Source organism: Notolabrus celidotus, chromosome 23 (genome assembly GCF_009762535.1).
Source record: "Notolabrus celidotus isolate fNotCel1 chromosome 23, fNotCel1.pri, whole genome shotgun sequence".
In the NCBI taxonomy this organism is placed as follows: domain Eukaryota; kingdom Metazoa; phylum Chordata; class Actinopteri; order Labriformes; family Labridae; genus Notolabrus; species Notolabrus celidotus.
In genome coordinates this window covers 2,353,478-2,379,407 of record NC_048294.1, presented here as the reverse complement: position 1 = coordinate 2,379,407, position 25,930 = coordinate 2,353,478, and the positions used below count along the sequence as shown (strand labels likewise).

The following is a 25,930-nucleotide window of genomic DNA, read 5'->3' as shown; positions in this document are numbered from 1 at the left end:
ACTTTTCCAAGGTTGAGCGCCTCGTGTGGATCGTTGAAGGCGGTGAATTCCCTGGCGCTGCCGTACAGGTTGACAAAACACGGACCGAATGTTGGCAGGAAACCGAGACTGTCGTCGACTGGAATGACACAAAGTGGAAAACAGGTTTTTACCATAAACAGAGCATAACGAAGAGATTGATATATTGATGAAATACTGGAAATTATATTGCACTTGGCGAAATTGATTCAAAGAGTTTCATCAGAATTAAACAAAGATGGAAGGAAGTTATGAGTTGAAAGAAGAGGAAAAATGTGAAACAGTCTAATCGCTGATTTAACTGATTCTGTTTCACACCAAAGAAAAGAGGATGGTGGACGTACTGCCAGGGTGGACGGTCCGGGGGGTCAAGTCATCTGAATGCGTAAAGAGGAAGGATGGTTCAGAGTTACAGACAGATGTTCAGAGACAGACAGAGAGGAAACAGGTGTCTTTGAACGCCACACCAACCCAGGATGACAAACTCATTAAGAGGGCTGAATCCAAATGTCCAGGGCCAACGCGGTTATTCAGGTTCCGGGGCTGCGGTGCACATTTGGATTCACTACACTCTCTACAACACACTGCACAAAGAACTGAACAGGATACCACAGAACACAACTCATGCACGACTTCTCGAGGTGGAGTAAGAACAAGGGGACTGTGAGGCACTCCAAGGAGGCGGTGCTTCATGCATGTCACTGCAAAAAGTCCATGCTGGTTAGGTTCACAAAGAACACATCTGTTAGTTAACGTCTTGACATGAAATCAAAATTTTCTAGTACTGAGGAAAGTCTTGGATTTAAAATGGGTTGACGATGAGTTCTCTACAAGTGGAGGGGTAATTGAAGTTGTAACGAAACCACGAGATAACGCCAACAAAGACAAAGTCCAAATTTAACTCTTGAAATTCATTTTGAATGCAGGGAACCAAAAACACGAGTGGAACAACACCTTTCCTAAGTTTTTCTCAAACTGTATTTGTTAGATAATAACTACTCTGCTCGAGCTGGAGACTAGCCCGATCTATGCAGCAGTGGTGGGAGAAAGTTATTGTTTTCCAAGTCAAGTCTCAAGCAGTGGCGGTTCTGGGGAGGGGCCAACAGGGGCAAGTGCCCCTGTAAAACTGAATCTGGACCCCCTGTGTCCCCCCTCCACACCAAACAAATAGTAAACAATAAAAAGAGCTTCGGTATTGCGCTGATGTTACAGGTGGAACACATCCATGTGGCACTTGGTTCCAGTCCCTTAGAGCGCTAATGGACTCATGTTGAGTGTAAACAGCCAAACAGCTGCTGTCAGTCTGCATGTTGATCTAGTACACAGTAGTATATATGTCTAGTTTATAGGGATGCTCTGATGTTTTGCCAGTTTGTTCTCAGCCGGTCCTCGCCCTTCTCAGTCTCTTTAGTCAGGGTTGAATGTGTCCCTCTGACAACACCCTTGGCCCAAGCTGGGCCCCCGCGAGTAAAATTGGTCTAGAACCGCCACTGGTCTCAAGTAAAGACAAGACAAGTCGAGTCAAGTCCGAAGTCATAGGCTTTACATTTTGGAGTCCTTACAATTCATAAGGAATGTTTACCAAATAAAATGTCACTTTAACAATTTAACAATCTATCAAATTTGACAAATACAATGAATGCATTTGGAATTATTTCATTTTTCATATAAAATAAAACGAGTGTGACAAGACTTAGTCACAGAAAGAGAAAATGGTCTTCATTCGGTGTTTACATTGATTCTTATTGACATTTTGTTGAAAGAGGTAGAAAACTTAAATGACACAAATGCAAGCGACAGAACTTAATCACACAGAAAGAGTGCTGAGATAGCATTAAGGATCTAATCAATGTGAAGCGATGCGATCTTTTTAACTCATCTAAAGCTCAATATCAGAGTATTTTCAAGTCATCAGACTAAAGTCAGAGTCAAGTCCCGAGTCATTGATGTCAAAGTCCAAGTTGAGTTCCAAGTCTTTGATGATATTGTCAAGACGAGTCCAAAGTCTTTAAAATTGTGACTCGAGTCTGACTTGAGTTCAAGCTGCTGGAGGACTACAAGACACCAGCCCAAAAGAGTGCCAGACTTCTATATCGTCCAGTCTGACGGCATCAATTCAAAAGTTTGAAATGCAAAGCTTTGATTTCTTCACAGGGATACACGTTGAGTTATTATGAGTCACATGGAGAACTATGTGAAGAGAGAGGAACATTTAAAAAGACAAGTTAAGACCAACCACATTCAAAGCCTTCACCAGTCCAAACCAAGACCGGTTCCAGCTTGTTCACTCACCATCTATCTCTCCACCGGGGGCAGAGATCTTGGACATGCATAGGTGGGTGGTGCCGATGACGTCGTTGTGACTGGCTCTGTCCCTGCAGAGTGAGGAGAGAGAAGAGGAACCCAACGCTCTGACACTGGATTTTAATAACTGTTTTGAAATGCAAAATAACCAAATTCCAAACATGCAATTAAAAATGCATTTCATCTGTCTACTTCAATTTAAGGTGGTCCACAGGGCTCACATGTCCAAGGTTAACCTGTCCAGTATCTACCCTGATATAACTCCCACCGGTGACAAGTGCAATTATAATGATGCTTCCCTGATACACATGTATTGGATGTGTCCTAAGTTGCAGAAATTTTGGCATGACATTTTCCACATGTTATCTCAGCTCTACCCTTGCCCTGTTTGGTATTGCTGGTGGAGATAACCCTCACCTCACTCCTACAGAACACTGCATGGTCGCCTTTGCCTTGCTCTTGGCCAGGCGTGCAATCCTGCTAAAATGGAAGGGTGCTGCCCTGCCCACGCTTGACCAGTGGAATCAGGATGTAATGTCCTGTCTCAAACTCGAGATGCTACCTTTTTCTGTCAGTAGATCGAAGACGAAGAGAGACATGGGATCCTTTCTTAGCCTACTTTCATGACACCCAAACTAAAACATCACGAGATGAGCTTTTATCCGGCCCTTGGCATAAGAAGTAAGATCTGACTCTGTGTGGTGAGCTGTAAACTAACTGTTATATATTACGCCTTAAAGGTGACATATTACGCTCTTTTTCATCAACATATATTGGTCTAAGAGGTCCCCAAAACATGTCTTTCAAGTTTATGCTCAAAAAAACACTTTGAAATCAGATTTTGGCATGCCTGAAAAACCCTCTTCTTCAGCCCTGCTCAGAACACTCTGTTTTCTCTCTGACCACGCCCCCTCAGGAAGTAGGTGTGGCCTCGGCTGTCCAGCGTGTTGATCTAATGTTTACACGTTGGCTGCTCGCAGACCCGCGTTACTTCAACCGTCTGAATCTGATCCAGAATCTGATCCTGACGGAGAGGCGCCTGCAGCAGGACCTTTCTGAAGGATTGGTCACAGATTTAGTGTTTCTTGTTGTTTTATTTGTCAGGATGTCAACGTGTGTCTTGGTACACAGCTACGAACATGTAGCTATGTGGCTATGCTAACTAGCGCTAGCACTTTTTTATGAAAAATAAAAATCATCCACTAGATCTTCAAATCTGCAGACGTGGGGAGTAAAACCAACCTCTACAGCAGGACCTTTCTGAAGGATTGGTCACAGATTCTGTGTTTCTTGTTGTTTTATTTGTCAGTATGTCAACGTGTGTCTTGGTACACACCTACAGCTACAGCTATGAACATGTAGCTATGTGGCTATGCTAATTAGCGCTAGCACTTATCCATGACAAATAAAAATCATCCACTAGATCGGACGTGGGGAGTAAAACCGACCTTTGTGTTTATTATTAAGACAGCCTACAACTAGCATGCCTCCCTCCTAAGCTCCTTGTTAGCACACATGTGTGCAGGGAATGAAAAACGGAGGAGGGGTTGAGTTGTATTTTATACAGTCTATGGGCTGAACAAGCTCCGAGCTCTGACTTCCTGTTACAGACCGGATGGCGTTGTGACGTATGAAAAACACTGAAAACTGAAACGGCTGGTTTCAGCACACATTTACAGAAAGGTGGATAAATCAGAACAGGGGCAGAATGGATTCTTTTCATTTTCAGGGGGTTTGTAGGCAGGGACACAGATTTCAGGTAGAGAACCATTAAAAAGTCAATTTTGCATGATATGTCACCTTTAAATTTTTTCAGGACAGCTGGGGATGGGAGGGTGGGAGGGGCTATTGCACTATATCAGGTATTACTATCACTGCTGCAGAGACCTGTTCATCTTCCTTGTTTTGCACAGTACTGTACCATTCGTGGCAATGTAGAACATTACCGCCCAACCCCGGTGTTTTCTATGTCTTTCTATGTTTTGTATTTTCATATGTGATGAAAACTCAATAAAAGATATTTGAAATTTAAAAATGCATTTCATCAGGATCAGCTATTGTAATTCAGTGACTATTAAAAAAAAAGGCCCGAACTGTTAAACATCATCTGGAATTTACCAGTCCAGAATCCTGATCCTCATCTTCTCACACATGGAGGGAAACTAAGAAGGGAGACAAAAGCACATCCAGAATAATAACCCTTCAAAGCATTTGTGTTTTGGAAGCACAAAGAAGTCACATGATAACTTGTGTTTGTTGTGTTTGTGTGTGTGTCTCACTCTTATGGGCATGGACAGACCCTGGTTCCATTGCGGATTGGCGTTCTTCTCCAGAATCTTAGTGCAGATCTAAAACAGACAGAAATGCAGTTCGTCTTTCACGCCTGGATTCTGCTTCATGTTGGGCTGAGGATTAAAGAAGATGTTGGTACTGGATGTCTTTGACGGTTCTTGTTAACATACTGTTTTCCCAGCAAAGTGGATTTCCACCAGAGGATCCACCAGGTTCTTCCTGTTGCTGTCAAACCCGAGAATCTGCCTCATCCCGTCCATGAAGGCATCGTCCACTGCAGACAGAATCCAGAGAGACCTTCAAATATCTTTCTAAACTCACATCAGATGACACGATCTAGATTAAAGACTAACTTTGAGGCAGGTCTTCAGCGCGGAAGATCCTCAGATTGAAAGTGGCTCCTCTCAGAGACAGACCCGCCGGTCTCAGCAGGTTTCCTTCGATGTCTTCTTTATCCTCCACACAGTCTCGTTTATCAGCCTGAGAGAGACGCTGCAACAGTCAGAATCTAGTTCCAGGTAACGCCACAAGGTGGTGCCACCTTTATGTTTTGGGCTCATTATACAGACAAGTTGCTTCTCTCTGAGACCGCAGTTGTTGATACTTTATAGGTGCATTTTGACCAAGAGTTCCTGGGTCTTTTATCCCCCATAACTACTTTCCCCAGAACTAAAAGGTTCCTGTGCCCCTATTGTTGTCTGCGTTTAGACCGCGAGCTGAAGTCCCGGGTAGATTGTGCAAATCAGGCCAGTGACGTATGGAGAAAAAAAATGATATTAAATAATAAAACTAGTTTACATTCCCAGGAACTCCCTCTGTGTTTCAACAACTGTGTAAACTCCACAAACACCGTTACGTTCAACCAAAAGTCCCAGGACCTTTGAAAAGTACTACCCCCCAAGCAGGGGCTTTTCAGGGGGGAGATTATCTACCCCTGAACTAAATTTAGACCCTGGTTCCTCTGGTTGAAACGCACGTAGTTCAGGGGTAAAGTCCCTAGTTCTGGGGTAAAGTTCCTGCGGTCCAAAAACGCCTTATGACTGAGTTAATGACGACTTGGAGGAAGCTGTGCCTATTTTCTATTTGTCATGTATGATATATGAATATAGCACCATGGAGAACTCGCATTATAAGGCTAACTGTTCTCCATGTGGAGATCCCCACTCTGCTATCTTGAAGCTTTCTGATGCTACGTCACTATCTTGGGTCGACTGCTAACTGCTAAGACTGCTAGCTCTCTCCATCTACACCATCCTTGTTACAAGACACACATGCAAAATCATACAAATACAAATGCAGTAATACAGACCTTGGTCAATAAGAAGCAACATGCAGAAGCCTACTTCTATTGTTGAATATACAATATAAAAAAATAACACAATGACTTCCAAAGCTTGATCAGGAAGGCAACTGGACTGGTGGAAATGTCCAGTTGCCTTACGGATCAAGCTTTGGATCACCATGACCTGGATGACTGAGAACCTTCACAGACGACACTATCACTTTTTTCCTTGCTGCAAGAACTTTCCTACCAAGAACCTTTGGAAGAGCTTTCCCCACAGGGACTAGAGTCTGTACCAAAGGGTCCCTGCAACACAGAGGTTAGTGCTTCCAACAAGTAAAGGACCTTTAGTGGAAAGGGTTGCAGTGAAAAGCGACTGTAATTGGTCCCAGGGGCGTCGCTAGGAATTCTGGGCCCCCTGAAAAGATATCTCAGTGTGGGCCCCACCACCACAGCCAACCCTACAAAATATAACATTGCTGCTATAATACTGGTTTATTTGAATTCAACAAAAATATATGCTTAAAACTCAAATCTAAGCTACATATCAATTTTATTATTATATTTTTTTACAATTTCTCCAGATGTAGCTGCACAATATTGACCTTCAGACTGTCCATGTCTTTAAACAAGATTATTTGAAGCCAAGTGACTTGTTGAATAACATAAAGGGGGCATTATTTGGTATAATCTAACCTCATGAAGTACAATAAAACTCTAAAAACCTACAGTTTACTTTCAATATGATTCAGCCACACCTGATGCTATGAATATATGACAATTCCCACTTCGGGCATGAGACTTGCATCTCAAGGAGCCGTGGAATTCTGATTGTTTGTTTATTTATTCCAACAATTTTAGTTATCTTATTGCAGTTATAACAAAACAAAAGAAAAGCGTAGTAGAAAACATTTTATTTCCAGGCCCATTAAGGGCCCCCCTCCCCACTTGGGCCCTAGGTAGCCAATCCCACTTTTCCCCCTACTACGACGCCCCTGATTGGTCCCCTTTGAGTTTAAGAATAAAATCCCAAATACAAGCCAGAAAGAGTTTCCTGGGATGGCTAGGCTCAGCCGATAACCTCAAGGTGCTAGAAGTAGAGCCGTTACTCCTTTGCATTGGACAGGGTCAGTTAAGGTGATTAAGGAATTTGATAGAATGCCTCCTGAACGCCTCTCTGCAGAGGTTTCCAAAGCGTGTCCACCTGGGAGGAGACCCTGGATGGACCAAGAGCTAATAGGAGGAGTTCTATATCTCATCTGGCTTGGGAGGGGGGGTTGAGGTTTCTACTTGCTTGGCCTACTGCCACCTCAACTGGACCCTGGGTAAGCCGAACAATATGGCGGATGGATGGAAAGTACAGTAAATCTTGTCAGGAGATAAAATCTTGGTGTCAGACTCACCGGCGGCTCATCTCCAGCTGCCAAAACCAAGAGGCTGACCTTCAGGTAACCTTTGACCCCGGCTGATAGATCGTCAGGGTCACACAGCAGCAGCCATTTCCTCAAGAAGCAGTGTCCTGAAGAGAGGGTGGTGGGTTAGTGACCTTTAAAAAACCACAACCAAGGACATCTGAAGACGAACCAAGAACTTGAAAAGCTCAGAAACTGATTTATAGATACGGTCAGCGTGAGCGTATACTCACTGTGCTCGTTGTAGACGGTGCCAACATCCAACTGCAGAAAAGTAATCAACAGGTTTTTAAATGTTTTTGCTCTTGACTCCAAATGTGTCTTGTCTGGGTGTCAAAAACAACCCTTGACTTACCTTGAATTCGCCGATGACAGCATCAGTTCGGAGCGAGCGAGAGTCACACACCTAGTGAGCGGACGAAAGAAAAGACTTGAAGCATCACAAACACATGGACTCAATGAAAGAGGGGAAAAGGACAACAACAGTGATACTCACTGTGATGAAGATGGGTTCATCAAACAGATCCGATGGCGTCTCAAAGAAGTTCATGAAGAACGTCTGTCAAGAGGAAAACGTTTGAGCTGCAGTTCGACTGGAAAACAAAATGTGAAGTGTTGAACTTTGAGTCTTTACCTCGTCAAAGAATGGGTTGTTGCCTTTTCTGATGCGTGTCCTCTTGGTTTGTCCGGCCACCGATACTTTAACAACAGGCTTAATGTTGATGCCAGGCAGCTGTCGGCCTTCGATGATTCGAACACGAACCTTGTATGAAAAATTAAGGTGTTAAGAATAATTAAATACTTTTAAAACAACAAATAAATGCATTGTTTTCTTCTTCTGCTTTAGTGGCTTTGACTCTGGTTCTGTTCTGGGTTTGTGGTGTAGTAAGTCAATATGACCACACGGTGGCGCCATGAGCATGAACAAAAACACCTGCCTTCTTCACAGGTCTGTTTATCTAAGTTTATATAATTCACTGGTTTGTATCCATGTCTTTGTCCTCCAACAAAATAAAGTCCAATAAAATCATGAGCTATATCAAATAGACTCAGCTAGTTGTATGAGCTAAAATATAATTGGATGTTATATACAATGATGTACACTGATTAAGCAGACAAGTTAGACGGAGTCCTGAGGACATGCTACATTCAAATTCATGCTAGTTTTCCGTGACTACCAACCCTAGCTTTAAATCTAAATGCTATTTGTCACAACAAAAATAAATGTGAAAATGAACACAAATAATCCTCTAAATGTTGTAAAAAAAACGCGACGTTTTTAAGAAATTTTAGAGCTAAATGTGAAGAAATGTTATTTTAAGTGTGCACAACTTTACAAACGGCACCCCATGAGAAACTGTGTATATATATATATTAGTGTTGCAACGGATCATCGTTGATCCGTGATCCGTACGGATGCCTCTCCACGGTTCGGCACGGACTTGGTCCGCGGATCGGTTGATGGAAAAAAAAAAAAGGTTGCGCGTCAACTCACTCGTCAAGCGCAGTGGTAGTCATTGCGCGTGAAGGAGCAGACGAACATTATAACCCTCCTGCATCTTGGAAGTCACATGTATTGGAGCATTTTGGTCTCCCTGTGAAATACAGTGAATGCTGAATGTGATTGAGCCACGTTATGAAATTCCGTCGCGCACCCACTAGACCAGAAGCCGTCAATACGCGGGCCGCATCAGGCCGCCTATTTGTGGCCCCCGAACTGTTACTCCTTCACTCTGTGTTTTGGTCGGGTCACCCCGTGTTTACCGGGATTTTTTTCTCCATGTCAACGATACGCAGACAGGCTGTTACTGGGTCACTTAGAGTCCAATGCTGCGAGTGCAATTTTTAACTTTCACTTTCGTTTATGGAGCAGTTCGCATGTTGGCACTTTGCCAACTGTAGGACCCTAGAATAAAACGGTGTGTTCACAGTTTGCAGCTCAAAGAAAAGTGGACGGTGAAAATCAGCAAATGAAAGAAGAATGGAGTGAAACTTTTGAAGTTCCTCTGCTCCTTCACTTGCCATGCCATGAAATGCAGTGAATGAGGCAGGACTGGGGCCACAGATAGGGTGCTTTGCACATGCAGTACATTTTGAGTTGAATGTTGTTTTTATTTAATGGGCAAAGTGTTTTACAAAATAAATAGAGGGACAAAGTTATATTTGTCTTGTCCGGGAGGCAGACACCCTCTCCACTTTTAAGAGTAGACTTAAAACTTTCCTTTTTGATAAAGCTTATAGTTAGAGCTGGATCAGGCTTGGACCAGCTTTTGTCATGCTGCTATAGGCCTAGACTGCCGGGGGAACTGGCACACTGACACACTGGGATCCTAGCTCACCTTCTTCCCCCCAACCCCCTCATCACTTACTTTAACTCTGCCTGTCCCATTAAAGTTACTAACCATAGACCTTTCTGGAGTCCCTGAGCTCCATTGTCTCGTAGATTCCTCTGAGCTGCCGTAGACGTCCTCCTGCTGTGGACGATCTGGACTCCAGCTGATACGGACGTGCTGGACTCCAGCGGCAACAGCTTCTACGACTCGTCTCATCACTATCACCTCTCTCTCTTACTCCCCTCTATCTGTCTTTCCAGACCCAACTCGGTCGAGGCATGATGGCTGTCTAACATGAGTCTGGTCCTGCTGGAGGTTTCTGCCTGTTAAAAGGAAGTTTGTCCTCACCACTGTAACTAGCTAAATACTGTGATGTGCAATGCTCATGATGGATTAAGGTGGGGTCAGACTGAGTCTTACCCTGTCTTGAAGTTGGGTCTCTGTTCATAATTTGACATAGTGTGGTCTAGACCTCCTATGTTTGTAAAAGCGTCTTGAGATAACGTTTGTTGTGATTTGGCGCTATACAAATAAAGATTGATTGATTGATTGATTGTCTTCTTTCTTTTTTTTTTTTTTTTTTTGTTGATCCGAAAAATGATACGATCCGTGACTCAAATCCGTGATCCGATCCGAACCGTGAGTTTTTTGATCCGTTGCACCCCTAATATATATATATATATATATATATATATATATATATATATATATATATATATATACACACACACACACACAAATATAAATATGACATCTTCTAATAATCAGGAACCTTCCTTGATTGATAATAACTTCAAACAGAGATGTCTTTGGTGAATTACAAAGAAATGACAAACACTTGTTGCAAAAGTCACCACCTTTAACCCACATACATAATGTAAGGGCCATTTCAAGATGTTTGTGTGTGTGTGTGTGTGTGTGTAGGACACTAAAGGCTGATTTATACTTCTGCGTCTCCCCTACGCAGCAGGGGCTGACGCGGACATGAGCCCCACATACTTGTGCGTCGATGTGTCCGAGTCGCGCAGCAATTCTCCTCCGATGCGCCTGAGGGCAGTGTGGTCTCTCTGATAGCCGGTCGCCTGCTTCCGGTCCCGCTACGATCTCTGTTTACTTTTCCACAGAGATTCAGAGCGTGTTCTGTTAATCTACAGCTGATACATGTTGCTGTTTATCATACAGACATGATTACATGAAGAATAGAGAGGAGGAGATGAAATACACGGCCGATATCTGGCCGATGTCCGGGATCCCGGAAGTGCTGTGAATGCGGGAAAGACAAAGCCGTCGAGCGGACCAATCACAGAGCTTGCGGTCCGCGTCGGCTCTACGCGTAGTTACATTTTGGAGGAGGTGCACGTCAGCTACGTGCGTAGGCCTCGGCGTAGGTACGGGAGCTACGCGGACCTACGGCGTAGGCTACGCCGTCGATTCGACGCAGAAGTATAAATCAGCCTTAAGTTGTCCACTAGGGGTCACCCCTGTTCGGTACACATGCATACTTAGGTAGGAACCTTTCATCAGGTATCAGGTGTTGCTAGACGGTGGAGCACAAATCGTTTTTTGATCGCAAACGTGCCGCAACGCCGGGGCGCTGGCTGGGTGAAATGTTTGTGGAATAAAAGTGATTTATGGATTTTGACGGACACTAAAGTTGGATTCTTGCATGTTACACAGTGGAGAAAAGACGGTGAACAATAAATCATCCGTAAATGCAACCAAAGGACGTCAGGTACTTCTTTTCACAAGACACAACGAACGGCAAGCGCGTCAATTATGTTTAGCCCGTCTAGGCAGCCCCTCAGTGGCTTTAAGTTTTAGGCTTAGCCGCTACACATAAGATACAATAACAACATATAAGAACGATAAGAAGACTGATGCTCAGTTTTTATGTTTTTCAGTAAGAGTCCAAAAAGGGTTAATTTGGTCAGACAATTAATGTTATAGTTAGACAGTTCTTTTAACTACAACAGACAAGAACTGTCCCACTATAATACGGTTCAATGAGATTTATGATTTGAAGACTTTCATACCTGTAACTTTCAGTTTTGTTCATTGGCTGCTATTGAAAGGAAGTTACAGGTACAGGTAGATGCACAAACCTGTAAGTCCTGTGGTTTGTTGGGCAGCTGTTTAGGCTGACTGCTTCCTCCTCTCCTCCTCTTCCTCAGACCTCCATGGGGGTTGTAGTTTGGCGGCGACCGTTTGGGCGTCTGAGCAGCAGGGGACTCATGACCGGAGGGCCCCTGAGGACCGACGATAATCATGGAGCGTCCGTCGTCCTGAACCTGGTCCTCTGGTGGCTCCACCATGATCATGCTCTCTGTGTCCTCCTCACCCAAAGTGTCCAGAGAAATCACTGCACAGAAGTTAACATCATGTTTTTGAACATTATTTGACATGGATGGATGGATTCACGTATTTTCAGGGTTGAGGAGGCAGGATGGGTGCTATTACTTGTGACGGTGTCTAGCTCCACCATGGGGTTGTTATGAGGCAGCATCTCAGGCTGGTGAAGAGGCTGGAAGATTGGAGCCATTCCTGGAGGAGGGATGTAGGAAACCTGCAGGGTCAGCGTGGCCTGAAAATCATAAAGCATGACTCATTAGTCTTTTATCAGTCTGAACTTAAAGTTGCATGTTATATTAAAATGAATACACTGATATTAGACTCTGAAAGGTGTATATTTTTAACATTTTTGTCTATAAGCCTTCCATCTACTGATTTACTGGATGATGTCGGTTTGAAGACTCTCCTTGCTTTCTGTAAGTGATGCTGCTGCTTCGTGCACGCCCACACACACACACACACACACACAGTTCACCAATTGTAATGTAAACAGAGGCCTTTTCTTTCATAACAATGCCTGTGTGCGTGTGTGTGTGTGTGTGTGTGTGTGTGTGTGTGTGTGTGTGTGTGTGTGTGTGTGTGTGTGTGTGTGTGTGTGTGTAAGAGAAAGAGACATCAATCAGATCCACTCTGACACCAAGAGGAAGACTTTGTTTTGGGTTCAGGAAGAAGAGAGGATGTGAAACTGAACAATGTTCCATCCGAGGCTAATAAAAACGGAAGATGACTTTAGGTGTGCCCTATGAAGGTGAGTGTGTGTGCGTGTGTGTGTGTGTGTGTGTGTGTGTGTGTGTGTGTGTGTGTGTGTGTGTGCGTGTGTGCGTGCTCACCCCTGTGTTGTTCCTCTTGGTGTCCAGCAGGGAGACGGTGAAGGAGGCGGCCAGGTTGGGAGAGTTGAGGACATCTCTGAGAGCCAGCCGGCTTTCTCCCAGGAATCTAAACCGACACACACACACTCTTAAAATGTCTTCAGGTTCTGCAGTTCACACACATTCCCTGACACTGACTTCAGCTGAATATATGCAGAAGAAGAAGCAATGCTGTGGGACTGGGCTTTAAGTTTCGGTTCTAGTTTTAGTTCTTTATTTGGGACCAAAGTTACTCAGTACCTGTTTCTCCCCATCTTCTCATGGTCTTTGACGACACAGTGCAGCTCTGCTCCAGGGTCCAGAGGAATCCCTTTGAGGTCCCACTCAAAACCCTGACAGGACAGGAGGCAACAATTAAGGAAAGTTAAAGGAAGCTTGAACTTTGGATATTATGGGAAGAAAACAAGGTCAGATACCAAAAAGGAGAAATAAAGAAAAGCAACAACTGAAGGGGTTTAAAGCTTGGAAGATTCATTTCAACTTCTCGGCCTGAAACCGTTCTTGAGATTCTACATTAGTGTCCAAAATCTCTAGCATAGTGTTTGTGAGTTCAGCCTTGTCTAAAGTCTCTAAAAGTAGTATGGGAGGTCGAGCCTTCAGTTATCAGGCACCTCAGCTTTGGAATCATCTACTAGTCAGGGTCTTGGAGGCAGACACCCTCTCTACTTTTAAGAGTAGGCTTCAAACTTTCCTTCTATAGTTAGAGCTGGATCAGGCTTGGACCAGGTCTTTGTTATGCTGCTATAGCTTTAGACTGGCACACTTGGATCCTGTCTTTCCCTCTCTCTCCTCTCTCTGTCTGTCTCTCACTTTAACTCTTCCTGTCCCATTAAAGTTACTAACCATAGACCTTTCTGGAGTCCCTGAGCTCCCTTGTCCCGTAGGTTCCTTTTTTGGGTCTGTCATTCATCCTTCCTTTCTTTCTTTCCTTCCTTCTTTCTTTCCTTTTTCCTTTCAATCCATCTTTCAATCCATCTTTCTTTCTTTCCTTCTTTCTTTCATTCCTTATTCCTTGCACTCCTTCCTTCATTCCTTCTTTCTTTCTTTCTTTCTTCACTTCTCTCTTTGTTCTTTCCATGTTTCCTCATCCTTTCTGTCTCCTTTCCCTCTGTCATTCCTTCTCCATTATTCTCTTCTTTTTCTTTATTCTCCTCTCCCTCTCTTCTCTCTTTTCATAGACCTTTCTTGAGTCCCTGAGCTCCCTTGTCTCGTAGGTTCCTCTGGATCTCTGCTGCTGTGGACGTGCCAGACTCCAGCTGCTACAACTACTACTATCCGTCTCTCCACTATCATCTCTCTCTCTCTCTCTTCATCTCCCTCTATCCCTCTCTCCAACACGGTAGGTCTCAGCAGATGTGTGTCTAACATGAGTCTGGTCCTGCTGGAGGTTTCTGCCTGTTAAAGGAAGTTTGTCCTTGCCACTGTAACTTGCTAAATGCTGCAAAGTGCTCTGCTTCTAGAGAATATTTGATGCAGAAACTTTCCTATAGTTGTCCAAGGTGTCGTGTACAGGACTTACCTCATTCCAAACAGGGTTAAAGTTATTCTTGATGACCTTGGTCTTCTTCTTAGAACCTGGAGGCAACAGAGACATGGGAACCTTAGAAACAGATTTAGAAGCAGTCAATGAAACATTTTGGATCCAAATGTTGCTCAATCCCAACTTCATTTTCACCCCTGTCCCTCGTTTTCGACTGACTCTTTGCCCTTTGGAACAGAGTTAAGGGGTTATTGTCCTAAACCTTCCCCTACAAAATGGGACAACCTCTTAATACCTTGGTACGTCATTTGTCATCAGAGTTGCAAAACCAGATGCAATGTTAGCTTGCCAGCTAGTTCAACTCATGCTTTATTTATATAGCATCTTTCATACATTCAAGCATGCAACTTTCAACAACCCAACCTGAACTTTGCAACCACTTGACCCTTCAAACAAACACACACTGTGCACCAAATACTCTGTCTGTTATCTCTCTGTAGCTTCCTGCAACATGGTGTTCAGAGCTCTGATTTCCTGTCTGCTGGGTACTCTCAAGGAAGTTATGCATCAGAGTGACCAATAAACTGCCAGGGTTCATGATTAGCTCCTCAAGAACTACCCAAAATAGATCACACACACATACGGGGATGTGAAACGAGTGATCAGATTCAGATTGGGACAACGGTCATCGTTCCCATTTGGTTTGGGTCTAAAAGAGGAACAGAAGCAGACATGGACAAATGTTTGAGATGTTCTTTCCAGATGAAAGGAAGCAGAGACAATGACCATTGTCCAGTTTTAGATGACTCACTTTAATTTCCAGGGATTAAGACATGCAGAGCCTAAAATAGATGAGAGGGGTAAGGGGTAGTGGCCCTGTGAGGCATGATGAGTTGGGTATAACTGTGCTATGAGAGAAGAAGAAGAAAGAAGGGTACTTTATTAATCCCCAGGGGGGAAATAACATTTTTTCACTCATGCTATTTTGGACATGCTTCACGCACAGTTTTTGGTATATACATACAAATGCACACACATGCAGTGAACATGCTTAGGGAGAGATGTCAGAGTGAGGATACTGCCGTCAACCAGCGCATCCAGAGGAGTTGGGGGTTCGGTGCCTTGCTCAAGGGCACCTCGGCAGTGCCCAGGCAAGTGAACCAGCACCTCTCCAGCCACCAGTCCACTTGCCAAACTTCATCCATACTGGGACTCGAACTGGCAACCCTTCGGTTCCCAAGCCAAGTCCCTATGGACTGAGCTACTGCCAACTGATGAACATAAAACATGATGAAAAGTCAGTGGGATATGAAAGCCCTGATTATCCATTTTCTTCATGTGGGAGGCGACAAGTGAATTCAGGGTGTAATCAAGGAGAGAGTGCAGCCATTCAGTTTGTTCATGAAGGAGATAAATGCAAGGGAGGTAGGCTTTTAAATAAGCATGAGTCAGGTCACCTAAAGGGAGGTAGGGCCTGACATGGTGCTCTGGTCAATCAGTCTGTGGAGAGTTCATTATATAGAGCTGACAGTGTCGTGTGGAGGACTCAGTGGAGGAGGCGTATGAAAGGAAGAAGCTTTGGTACTCAGAGTTTGCAGCAGAGGTTGGAAGGTTAGGTTTGGTCCAGTAGAAGTAGGATGTAGAGGGTTTGTAGCACCATGATCAACTCTCTCACTACTGGGAGAACTGGGAGTGCGTGGACCGAGTCTGAGAAAGACGGTCAAGGAAATGTCAGACGAAGCAGGAGGAATAATATCAGTTGGGGCCAAAATAGAACTATGAAAATATTCATCAAGGGGGAGTTAGAGCACAGAGCCTAGACCGGCGGGGATGAGTTCTAGTCAAGACCGGCATGTCATTTTGGCTCTGCCGACTATGTATTCTAATATCTAGCTGCAGACTCTTCTTGCTGGGGCGGCAGTAGCTCAGTCCATAGGGGCTTGGCTTGGGAACCGAAGGGCCGCGGGTTCGAGTCCCAGCAAGTGGACTGGTGGCTGGAGAGGTGCTGGTTAACTTGCCTGGGCACTGCCGAGGTTCCCTTGAGCAAGGCAGCCCCAACCCCCAAGCAGCTTGGGGTGCGCTGGTTGACGGCAGCATCCTCACTCTGACATCTCTCCCTAAGTGCATGTCCACTGCATGTGTGCCCATGATTGTATGTACATACCAAAAACTGTGAATGTAGCATGACCAAAAAATATCACAAGTGAAAAATTAGAATTTCCCCCTGAGGATTAATAAAGTACCTTTCTTTCTTTCTTGTTGTGTGTTGGGTGGTTGGGGCTGCTGAGGGCCACGTGCAAGTAGGTAGTATCAGTGTTGTCACTACCTGAGCCTGGGTCTGTTGAACGTGGCAGTACTGTATGGGCATGCTCAGGGACGCTGTGATGGATCAGGGACGGACCAGACACGGATCCAGTGGAATTTGGCCATAAGCTTGATTTCTTATTGTAACTACTTCACCCGACATTTAAAGCTGCATTACTTTCAGAAGGGAGTGGAAAAGGAACACAGAGCGTGGTCATAATCAAATCTGAATCCTAAACTAATGGCTTGTTTCCACCAAGCGGTCTGGTATGGATCAGTGCAGTTTGGTACGGGTCGGATCGGTAACGCCTGATCCTGTTTGCGTGTCCACAGCCGACCATGCCCTACTTGGTGGCCGAAACCAGGTGTGAGAATAGAAGGTCACTGGGGTTTGAAATCATCTGTACCTCACCAAGGGTGAGGAACACAAACACACAACCAAGTAAGCTTCACAATGGACTCAAACCCAACTATAAATATAACACAGTTCCTCTACACTGACTGATTATTGTGCACAATTGGTGTCTTGCTTGGATCCAGACATACATTCTCATTGTGCAGGCACACACACATACACACATTCCTTCTCTCCAAACACACACACACACACACACACCCAGAGAATGGTTGTTTTCTTTCCTGTTTGCTCCACAGTCATCACCCAATGTGAGAACACACACACACACACACTCACACAAACACCCACACAAATACCTACGTAAGTGCACCTCCGCTCCTGGAAGATTTCTTAAAAAACACCTCCACCCTTCCACAGAGGGGTCAAGAGGGTACTTTGTATTTGTGTGTGTGTGTTTGTGTGTGTGTGTGTTTGTGTGTGTGGTGAGCTTTGTGAACCTCCCAGGAGCTGAAATCTGAGCTAGCATCTCAGAGACAGGACATGGCACAGCACTGACTTCCTGGTTGGCTTTGCTTGGCACAGTTTCTGTCATGGGCCCAGAATAGAACAAGCTGTGACCCACAGTGCTGTTAAATACGTATGGAGAGCTATGTTTAGACGTAGACTGTGGGTGTGTGTGTGTGTGTGTGGGTGTAAGTGTGTTTGACATTGTGTGCGTCTGTTTGGGGCTTGTAGAAGGATTTAACCTTTGAAGGGTTTTTGTTTTTTTAATCAAATTTTCAACAAAAGTGTCAAAGTGTGTTGACCTGGTTCCAAGTCTTGCCCTATTCTCAAATGTTAGCGATGAATCTGGAGTCTGTATATGACTTTGTGAAAGGTAGTGAGTATGTAACTGACCCCTCCAAAGAGCATCAACATCCCTGATATAATAACTTAAACATGTTGCACCCAAGCTGCAACCTCCGACCGTGAGAATTGAAGCCTAGCCAAAGTATTAAAAACTGCAGTTCCTCGAGCGTCCACTTGAGGCTGGCTCCAGAAGTAGCAGAAACCACATACACACCAATTCAAAAAAGACGATCTTTACAGCAGAAATAAACATGTTTACAGCCTGGTACAAAAACAAGTGCAGTCTGAATAGCTCATTCCTCAATCGGCACACACTGTACGAGGGTGAATTCTTTCATAACACAGCGGTTTAGAAGATATTAAGACTTGACCAGCAGGCGGGAACACTATAGCTGTTAGCGAGGAGGCTAAAGTCATGCCTCTTTACGTCACACTAGCGCGACAGAAGTTAGATTGGGCTCAGCATTTCCAATATGGCTCCCGTTGACGATTGGCTTCAAAACAGCGCTTCAGAATCAGATGGGTGACATCACGGAGACTACATCCATTTATTATACAGTCCGTGGTTACACCCGAGAAAATGGTGACATCACTACTGGGTGTGGTCTGGAGTGAAGCTGATGCAGCAACAAAGCCTTGTTTTTTTAACCACAGACTTGATAAAACATGGATGTAGTCTCTAGGCCAGGGACGTCAAACTCATTTCAGTTCAGGGGCCACATACAGCCCAAGTCGATCTGAAGTGGGCCGGACCAGTAAAATCAAAACATAATAACCTATAAATAACGACAACTCAAAATTTTCCCTTTGTTTTAGTGCAAAAAGGTACAAGTACATTCTGAAAATGTTCACATTTAATGAGCCATCTTTCTACAAAAACAGCTGTTGGATTATGCAAACAGCAAGTCATCTATTTTCTCACTTTGAGAAAAAAAAGTCCCGGTAAAAAAAAAGTGCTGGTCAGGTGCGCTCCCTCAGCGCTATGTTTTTATGCGACCCCCAGAGGACAAATTTGAAATAGTAGTTACTTTTATTGAAAAATTGCAGTTAATGTCTTCTCTGTCGTTTTTTCACTTTGCAAAGTCGTTCCGCGGGCCGGATTGGAACCTCTGGCGGGCCGGTTTTGGCCCCGCGGGCCGCATGTTTGACACCCCTGCTCTAGGCTCTTACATCTCCTTACATTGGCTGCCAATCAGATTCAGAATCAGGGTTCCCACGCATCCTGGAAAAACTGGAAAACCTGGGAAATAGTTGACCAGTTTTCCAGTACTGGAAAACACCTGGAAAATTGGAGAAAAAGTCAATTTTCCTGGAAAAATCACAGATTGTCCTGGAAAATTATTCCAACATGACTGTGTGCGATCTAACAAAGTTAAAAAAAACACATCCTCATTCAACATTTGTGGCCATTTTTGTCATTCAGATCTATTTAGGTCAGTTTATGCACTGATCCTCTGATTATTATTATTATTTGTATATTTCAGTAAGGCAGCTTCCAGAGTCCTTTGCTGGCTCTTTTGTTTTTTTCTTAGCTCATTTTTTATTTTTTGAGAAAAGAGAAAGCTGAGATGAGAGTTGCCCATCATTGTTGCTTGGTTGCACTGATAAAGTGAAGTGCTTTACATCTGCAGTTGCATTATTCTATAATCAATTTGCCCTAATTTTTAATCATGTAAGAGATGATTTCATGGATAGCCATAGACTGCACGTCTTTAATGTAGACTCTCACTGAGAGGAACATATTAGACTATTTAGGAACTAAATTAGGAACTAAATTTAGACTGTCATACCAGCTTGATCATCACTGAAAATGTCCTGGAAAATGATCTCTGGAAAAGAGTGGGAACCCTGAGAATACAATTTAAGATCCTCATATTAACATATAAAGCTCTCCATCATCCAGCACCCTCTTATATCTCTGACCTGCTCCATCCTTACATCCCCAGTAGACCCCTCAGATCCTCAGACCAGGGTCTGCTTGCTGTTCCTTGTGTTAGGCTAAAAACTAAAGGTGACCGTGCCTTTGAGCATGTGGCTCCAACTCTTTGGAACAATCCTCCAGCCCAAGTGCGCTGTGCTGATTCCACTGAGACTTTTAAAAAGCATCTTAAGACTCATTTGTTTGTCATGGCTTTTGACTATCTTTTGTAGTTTGTTGTTATTTTGTCTGCTTTCATTATTGTCTTATTTATTGCACATAGTCTGTGAAGCACTTTGTGACTATGCTCTCGGCTGCAACGCATCAAAGCGCAATTTTGGATAGAGTCATTTCGCCTCCGATACTCTGAATGGAGATGCTAACAGAGGCGCAATGGGGGAAAGAAAGTGATGGCAGGGCGGAACAGCACTGTGTGTACATGCATAGGCAATTTTACATTGTGTGCAAGGACTTTTAGTGGCGTCACCCACTGGTTAATGCTGCGGCGGCTGGACGCCATATTGGAAATGCAAACTTCAACTGACTTCTAGCTAATTGAGGAACCAGCAGAGAGGTGGAGTTGAGACCACAGCCTTGCTGACTGGCACAAAGCAACAACACCCCCATGCATCAGGCTGTTCAACATGAGTCTGGTCCTGCTTGAGGTTTCTGCCTGTGAGAAGGAAGTTTATCTTGCAACTGTTCGTTGCTAAATGTTGCTTTGGCTGTCTTGAGATACAATTTTGATGCATTGGTGCTACACCCGTTATAAACTTTGTAGGTCATCTCTTTTCTGACCAGTCGAATGACTTGGGAAGCTGATATGTAAGAGCTCCACCTGACTGTGTGTCCAAGATGTAATTAGCACAGGACAGGGGCGAAGTAGCCAGGTTTTTATTTCTGGTTTTGACGGAAACAACACTTATGGTTCCAGTAAAAACACACGGTGGATGTCCGGCAATCGGCACGCAACACAATCAAGCCAACACATCTGATGTAACAGGTAAAAGAAAAACATTTAGGAAAATATGTACACGGTCAAACTTTCACAAGGTCCTTTGAATCCATTTCAAACAAACTACTTTTTATTTGCAGCAACATTTCTGCATAAATATTCCAAACTTTGGAGATAAATTCAAATGACTGAGGGTGTAATGCATTAATCTGCTATACATGGGCATGGTATCTGTTTGGTAAATGAAACTGTCCCTTTCACACTGTTTGCATAAATCTGTTACACAACAGAAACCCTTGACTTGACCGTTTCCCTTTAGACAGGGTGACCACAAGACAGCTATCTCCAGACCATGTGTTAACACATCCCATCATGCTGTATTAACACACAGACATGGTGTTTAAATGTAAACATTACAATCCAACATTTTCCCATCAGTGTGTTTTTTGTGTCCCGCTCCAAAAAGGAATCCAGCATGTGTGTGTGATGGCACCAGGAAACAGAGTCAGGACAAAGGCAGGAAGTGAGCAGCAGAGCTCACCTCATTAAGAAGGCGGACACTGACTCATGACAAGTACAACAACAAAGTGGTGGAAAACAGACCAGGTAGCCAAGTCACCTTCACCTCCTGCCATTTGGTGCAGCTTCCAACAAGTCCACTCACTTATTGCAACATGAGGGATTCATCGAGGTCTGCTAGAACTAACTTACAGGGGAATCCACAAGAGAGCCAAAACCAAGAGACAGCAACAGATAGGCAGTGATGGACCACTATTTAACCTACTGCAGAGGCTGCAGATGCATAACGCCTATAACTCTGAAACATTATTCCCTATGGGGACAATAAAGTGTATCAACCAATCATAATGTATCATCCATCCATCCATTATCTTGACCGCTTATCCCGTTGGGGGTGACAGGGGGCTGGAGCCTATCCCAGCTGGCTTCGGGCGGAAGGCAGGGTACACCCTGGACAGGTCGCCAACCTATCACAGGGCTAACACAGAGAGACAGACAACCATTCATGCACACACTCACACCTACGGGCAGTTTAGAGTGATCAATCAACCTGAGCATGTTTTTGGATTGTGGGAGGAAGCCGGAGTACCCGGAGAGAACCCACACATGCACGGGGAGAACATGCAAACTCCACACAGAAAGGCACCCGCCCAGCCCGGGATTCGAACCAGGAACCTTCTAGCTGTGAGGCAACAGCGCTACCCACCGCACCACCGTGCAGCCCTATAATGTATCATATCATATATTATTGCATCATATCCTATTTTATAGTATCTTATATCATATCTGTTGTATCATATTGTATCATGTTTTTATTTATTATTTTAGCATTTTAAAATATTTTTTCATACTTCGTATTATTGATTTTTTTATTGTTTGAATCTTTTTAATTTTGTTGTTTTTATCCATCCAATATTATATTTGTCTTCCTCACATTTCTCCTTAAGTTTCTCAATTATTTGTTAAGTACTTTGTAACCTTGACTTGAAAAGTGTTATATAAAGATTATTATTATTATTATTATTATTATTATTATTATTGTAAAATATCCTATCATGTTATTGTTATTTAATACATTCATTTTATTATTTCATTTTATGTTTTATATTTTTGATAATCTTATCTTGTTTGTATTCATCCAACATTGTTTTATTTCCTTTTACTTATCCTCACATTTCTTAAAGTTTCATTCATATATATATATAATTATTTTGTATCCCTGTTTATGAAAAGTTCCATATAAATAAAGATTCATGTTATTATTATAGTAACGTAACATATCCTATCATATCATGTTATTGTGTTTTTATAATTAAAAATTTTTTATTTATTTTTTTATTTACATTTTTATACTTCTGCTGTAACTCCATGAATTTCCCCCTCTTTGGGGGATGAATAAAAGATTATCTTATCTTCTGATTTTTTTTGAAATCTTTTTACTCTTTTATCTTTTGTTGGTTTTATTTGTCCAACAGTGTTTTATTTCCTTTTGTCTTCCTGAAATTCTCTATTAGTTTCTCTTATTTGCAAAGTACTTTGTAACCCTGTTTTAAAAAGTGCCATATAAATAAAGATTCTTATTATTAATATTAAGCTTTTGAATAATTATTATAATAATTGTACTGTATCATATCCTATCTATCATGTTATTTTAACGTATCATCGTATATCATAATGTATCGTATATTATCGTATCTTACCTTATTGTAATGTATTAAAACATATTGTATTGTATCATATCTTATTGTAATGTATTAAAACACATTGTATTGTATCATATCTTACTGTACCGTGTCTTATAATATCAATCTGTACCTTTTTGTATCACATTGAATTGTATTGAAATGTATCATATTTTATTGGACTATTGTATTGTAACCTTTTCTATTCTATTGTCATGCATCATAATGTTTTTTAATAAATGTATTGTATCTTGGCATATTGTACTGCTCTAATGTATCTTAGTGTGTCATATTGTATTGTATGGTAGAGTATTATCATGATTGTATTGTATTGAACCTTAATGCATTGAATCATGTTACTGTACTGTATATTTCCTGGGCCATGCTAACATGCTAACAGGCTACAGTTCTTTCAAATAAGTATAGTTTTTTCTCAGTCCAGGGTAAACATTGAAAGATGGCAGCATGTCCTCCAAAAGAACAGCTACAGAGGTTGATGGTTCCTCTTACAGGACCTACAGAGCCTTCTCTTTAAGAGCAGGTAACACTTCTGCATACCTACACATTTGAACCAGACAATTGCATGGTCAACAATGCAAAATGATTAAAACTAGTGGATTAAATTTAGACAAAGATTGCAATCGGTTACATTCAGCTTGAAGTTTCAAATGGGACTCGAACACTGATGTCTTGGTGCAACTAACACAGGACTTCCAACAAACTGTCATCTGCCACCAAGCTACCACCACTCTCTCTTAAGACTTCAAACAATCCATATAGAGTTCCCCACACAGCACTGCAGACAGTTCCCCCGAGTCTCCCATGATCCTCTTACCTCTGAAGCTGACACTAGCCAGGGGGTCAGAGTGTCTCAGGTTGTTGGCTCGCTGGAGAACACAACGCAACATGGCTGAAACCTGAGCAGAGTCCGGCTGAGCCGTGCAAACCAACGATGCTCAGAGAAGAACCAATCCGGTCTGATTGGGAGGTGATCCAGTTCACCAGGTGAGAGGGATCCAAGGCTTAAGGGACAGGTAGTTACATGGCCCAGGAAGCTTTGATGAAATGATAACCAGTGTGCAAGGAAGTAAAAGTGCCAAAGTGAAAGATAAAGGAGTCCAAACAATGAAAAACTACTGATTCCAAGATGGCCTCCTGCATTTAAATGAAACAAACTGTCCTTAAAGAATCTTCTTTCTTCCCAGACTCTCCCCGACACACTCCCAAGGAGAGAGAGCAACAACTGAGCATGTTGGGAAAAGCCACACACCTCACATCCAGAGGAAATCTCTACATTTCCTGTTCTCTTTTCCTCTCTTGTCTCCTGGTTGTTCCCCAATCTTCGGACACATCTTTAACTCTTTGTTTGCCAGAACATTCTCCACACGTCCCTTAAAACTTGAGTCCGCCCTGTAATCCCCTCGGTCTCACATGGTCAGATTCTGTTTGTTGATTTTGAGGATTTATCTCAATCCGGTATTTTCAGTAAACAGTCAAAGTCTCTCAAATCCAAAAGGACATTCAAACACATTCAAATGCATATGCCTCCTTTGAAACATAAAAACAGTGAAGGTTATTATGTATAAAAGTAGACTTTAAGATCTACAAAGGGCGACACAACTTAAAGGAACGTATCAAACAGCTCAGGATCTCTCACTGATTTAATGAGAGGACTTTCAGGAATGCTAAAGATCTTATGTTGTGCACATTTCAGGATTCAAAGGAACTCTTTTGTGGCCCTGATGAAAAAGACTCCTGGTGTCCACTCTTTGGAGAAAGGCATCTTAATTCTTAAACTGAACACCTCCTCTCAATAAATCTGAATGCGTGCAAGCCATTTTAATTCAGACTAATAGTGGAAAAAATCCAGAATTATCGCAATTCTTACATATTTCAAATAGCTACTATTTTAAATTCACACATCAGATCAAGCTGTGTCGGCTGGATCATCTCTTACTGAAAATATCCATAATTATCGCTATTTTTTCAAATTTTGTTTTGCTTTTATTTTGAAAGGACACATCAGAACGGCATGTGATTGGCTGGATTAAATTATGTGTCCACTAAAAATCTGATTTAAAATGGATTCTGCTTTCATCATCTCTTACTAAAAAATATCCATAATTATCGCTATTTTATCAAATGGCTTTTATTTTGAAAAGGACACATCAGAATGAGTCCGTTTCTCTCCATCACTTCCTGTATTTGCTACATTCGTTTCCCGGTAGAATCTGCTGTTTGTAAATTTGTTTCTGGTGAAAAAAATGTTCTGTCTCTTTAAAAGTGATTCTGATTTTTTTACATTTGTGTTCTTAAAATGTAAATTTCTTTTGGCCTTAGTAAAAATGTTAAATTACGGTCCCCCTTTGACAATATGGGAGAGGGACCTTGACAAAATAATAACCAAAAAAAGTATAAACATGTATATTTGTATTATTGTATGATTCTTATTATTGTTGTTTAATTGCTTTTTTCGACTTGTATACATTTTATTTTAACTTTCTCTTTGTGTGTTTGTTTTTGTTTTTTCTTTAGTGGGAAGTTGACTGTCCAGTGTTATGTCTCTATTTGTTAAAAAAAGTTAAAAAAAAAAAAAAAAAGTGTTAAATCAAATTTTGTTTTATAAAATGTAAATTTGGGGCAGCAGTAGATCAGCCCATAGGGACTTGGCTTGGGAACCGAAGGGTTGCCGGTTTGAGTCCCAGTATGGACGAAGTTTGGCAAGTGGACTGGTTGCTGGAGAGGTGCTGGTTCACTTGCCTGGGCACTGCCGAGGTGCCCTTGAGCAAGGCACCAAACCCCCAACTCCTCTGTGTGCGCTGGTTGACGGCAGTATCCTCACTCTGACATCTCTCCCTAAGCATGTTCTCTGCATGTGTGTGCATTTGTATGTATATACCAAAAAGACTGTATGTGTAGCATGTCCAAAATAGCATGAGTGAAAAAATTGAATTTCCCCCCTAGGGATCAATAAAGTACCTTTCTTTCTTTCTTTCTAAATTTGTC

General features: G+C 42.6%; 1 protein-coding gene across 1 annotated transcript in view; it reads right to left on the bottom strand.

Moving 5' to 3' along the window:
• dysf (dysferlin, limb girdle muscular dystrophy 2B (autosomal recessive)) overlaps window positions 1–23,900 on the bottom strand; it is a gene marked incomplete at its 3' end in the record, with an annotated part of 74,099 nt that extends 50,199 nt beyond the window's left edge. The window contains exons 1-17 of the mRNA XM_034676026.1: window positions 23,760–23,900; window positions 14,379–14,434; window positions 13,100–13,191; window positions 12,821–12,926; window positions 12,099–12,222; window positions 11,744–12,000; window positions 7,943–8,071; window positions 7,805–7,867; window positions 7,664–7,714; window positions 7,542–7,572; window positions 7,300–7,415; window positions 4,968–5,094; window positions 4,785–4,888; window positions 4,602–4,670; window positions 4,441–4,484; window positions 2,311–2,393; window positions 3–118 (exon numbers count right to left, since the gene is read on the bottom strand). Coding sequence (XP_034531917.1) covers window positions 3–118; window positions 2,311–2,393; window positions 4,441–4,484; window positions 4,602–4,670; window positions 4,785–4,888; window positions 4,968–5,094; window positions 7,300–7,415; window positions 7,542–7,572; window positions 7,664–7,714; window positions 7,805–7,867; window positions 7,943–8,071; window positions 11,744–12,000; window positions 12,099–12,222; window positions 12,821–12,926; window positions 13,100–13,191; window positions 14,379–14,434; window positions 23,760–23,832 — 1,641 coding nt within the window. The remainder of the gene's footprint in view (window positions 1–2; window positions 119–2,310; window positions 2,394–4,440; window positions 4,485–4,601; window positions 4,671–4,784; window positions 4,889–4,967; window positions 5,095–7,299; window positions 7,416–7,541; window positions 7,573–7,663; window positions 7,715–7,804; window positions 7,868–7,942; window positions 8,072–11,743; window positions 12,001–12,098; window positions 12,223–12,820; window positions 12,927–13,099; window positions 13,192–14,378; window positions 14,435–23,759) is intronic.
• Window positions 23,901–25,930: the final 2,030 nt, after the last annotated feature.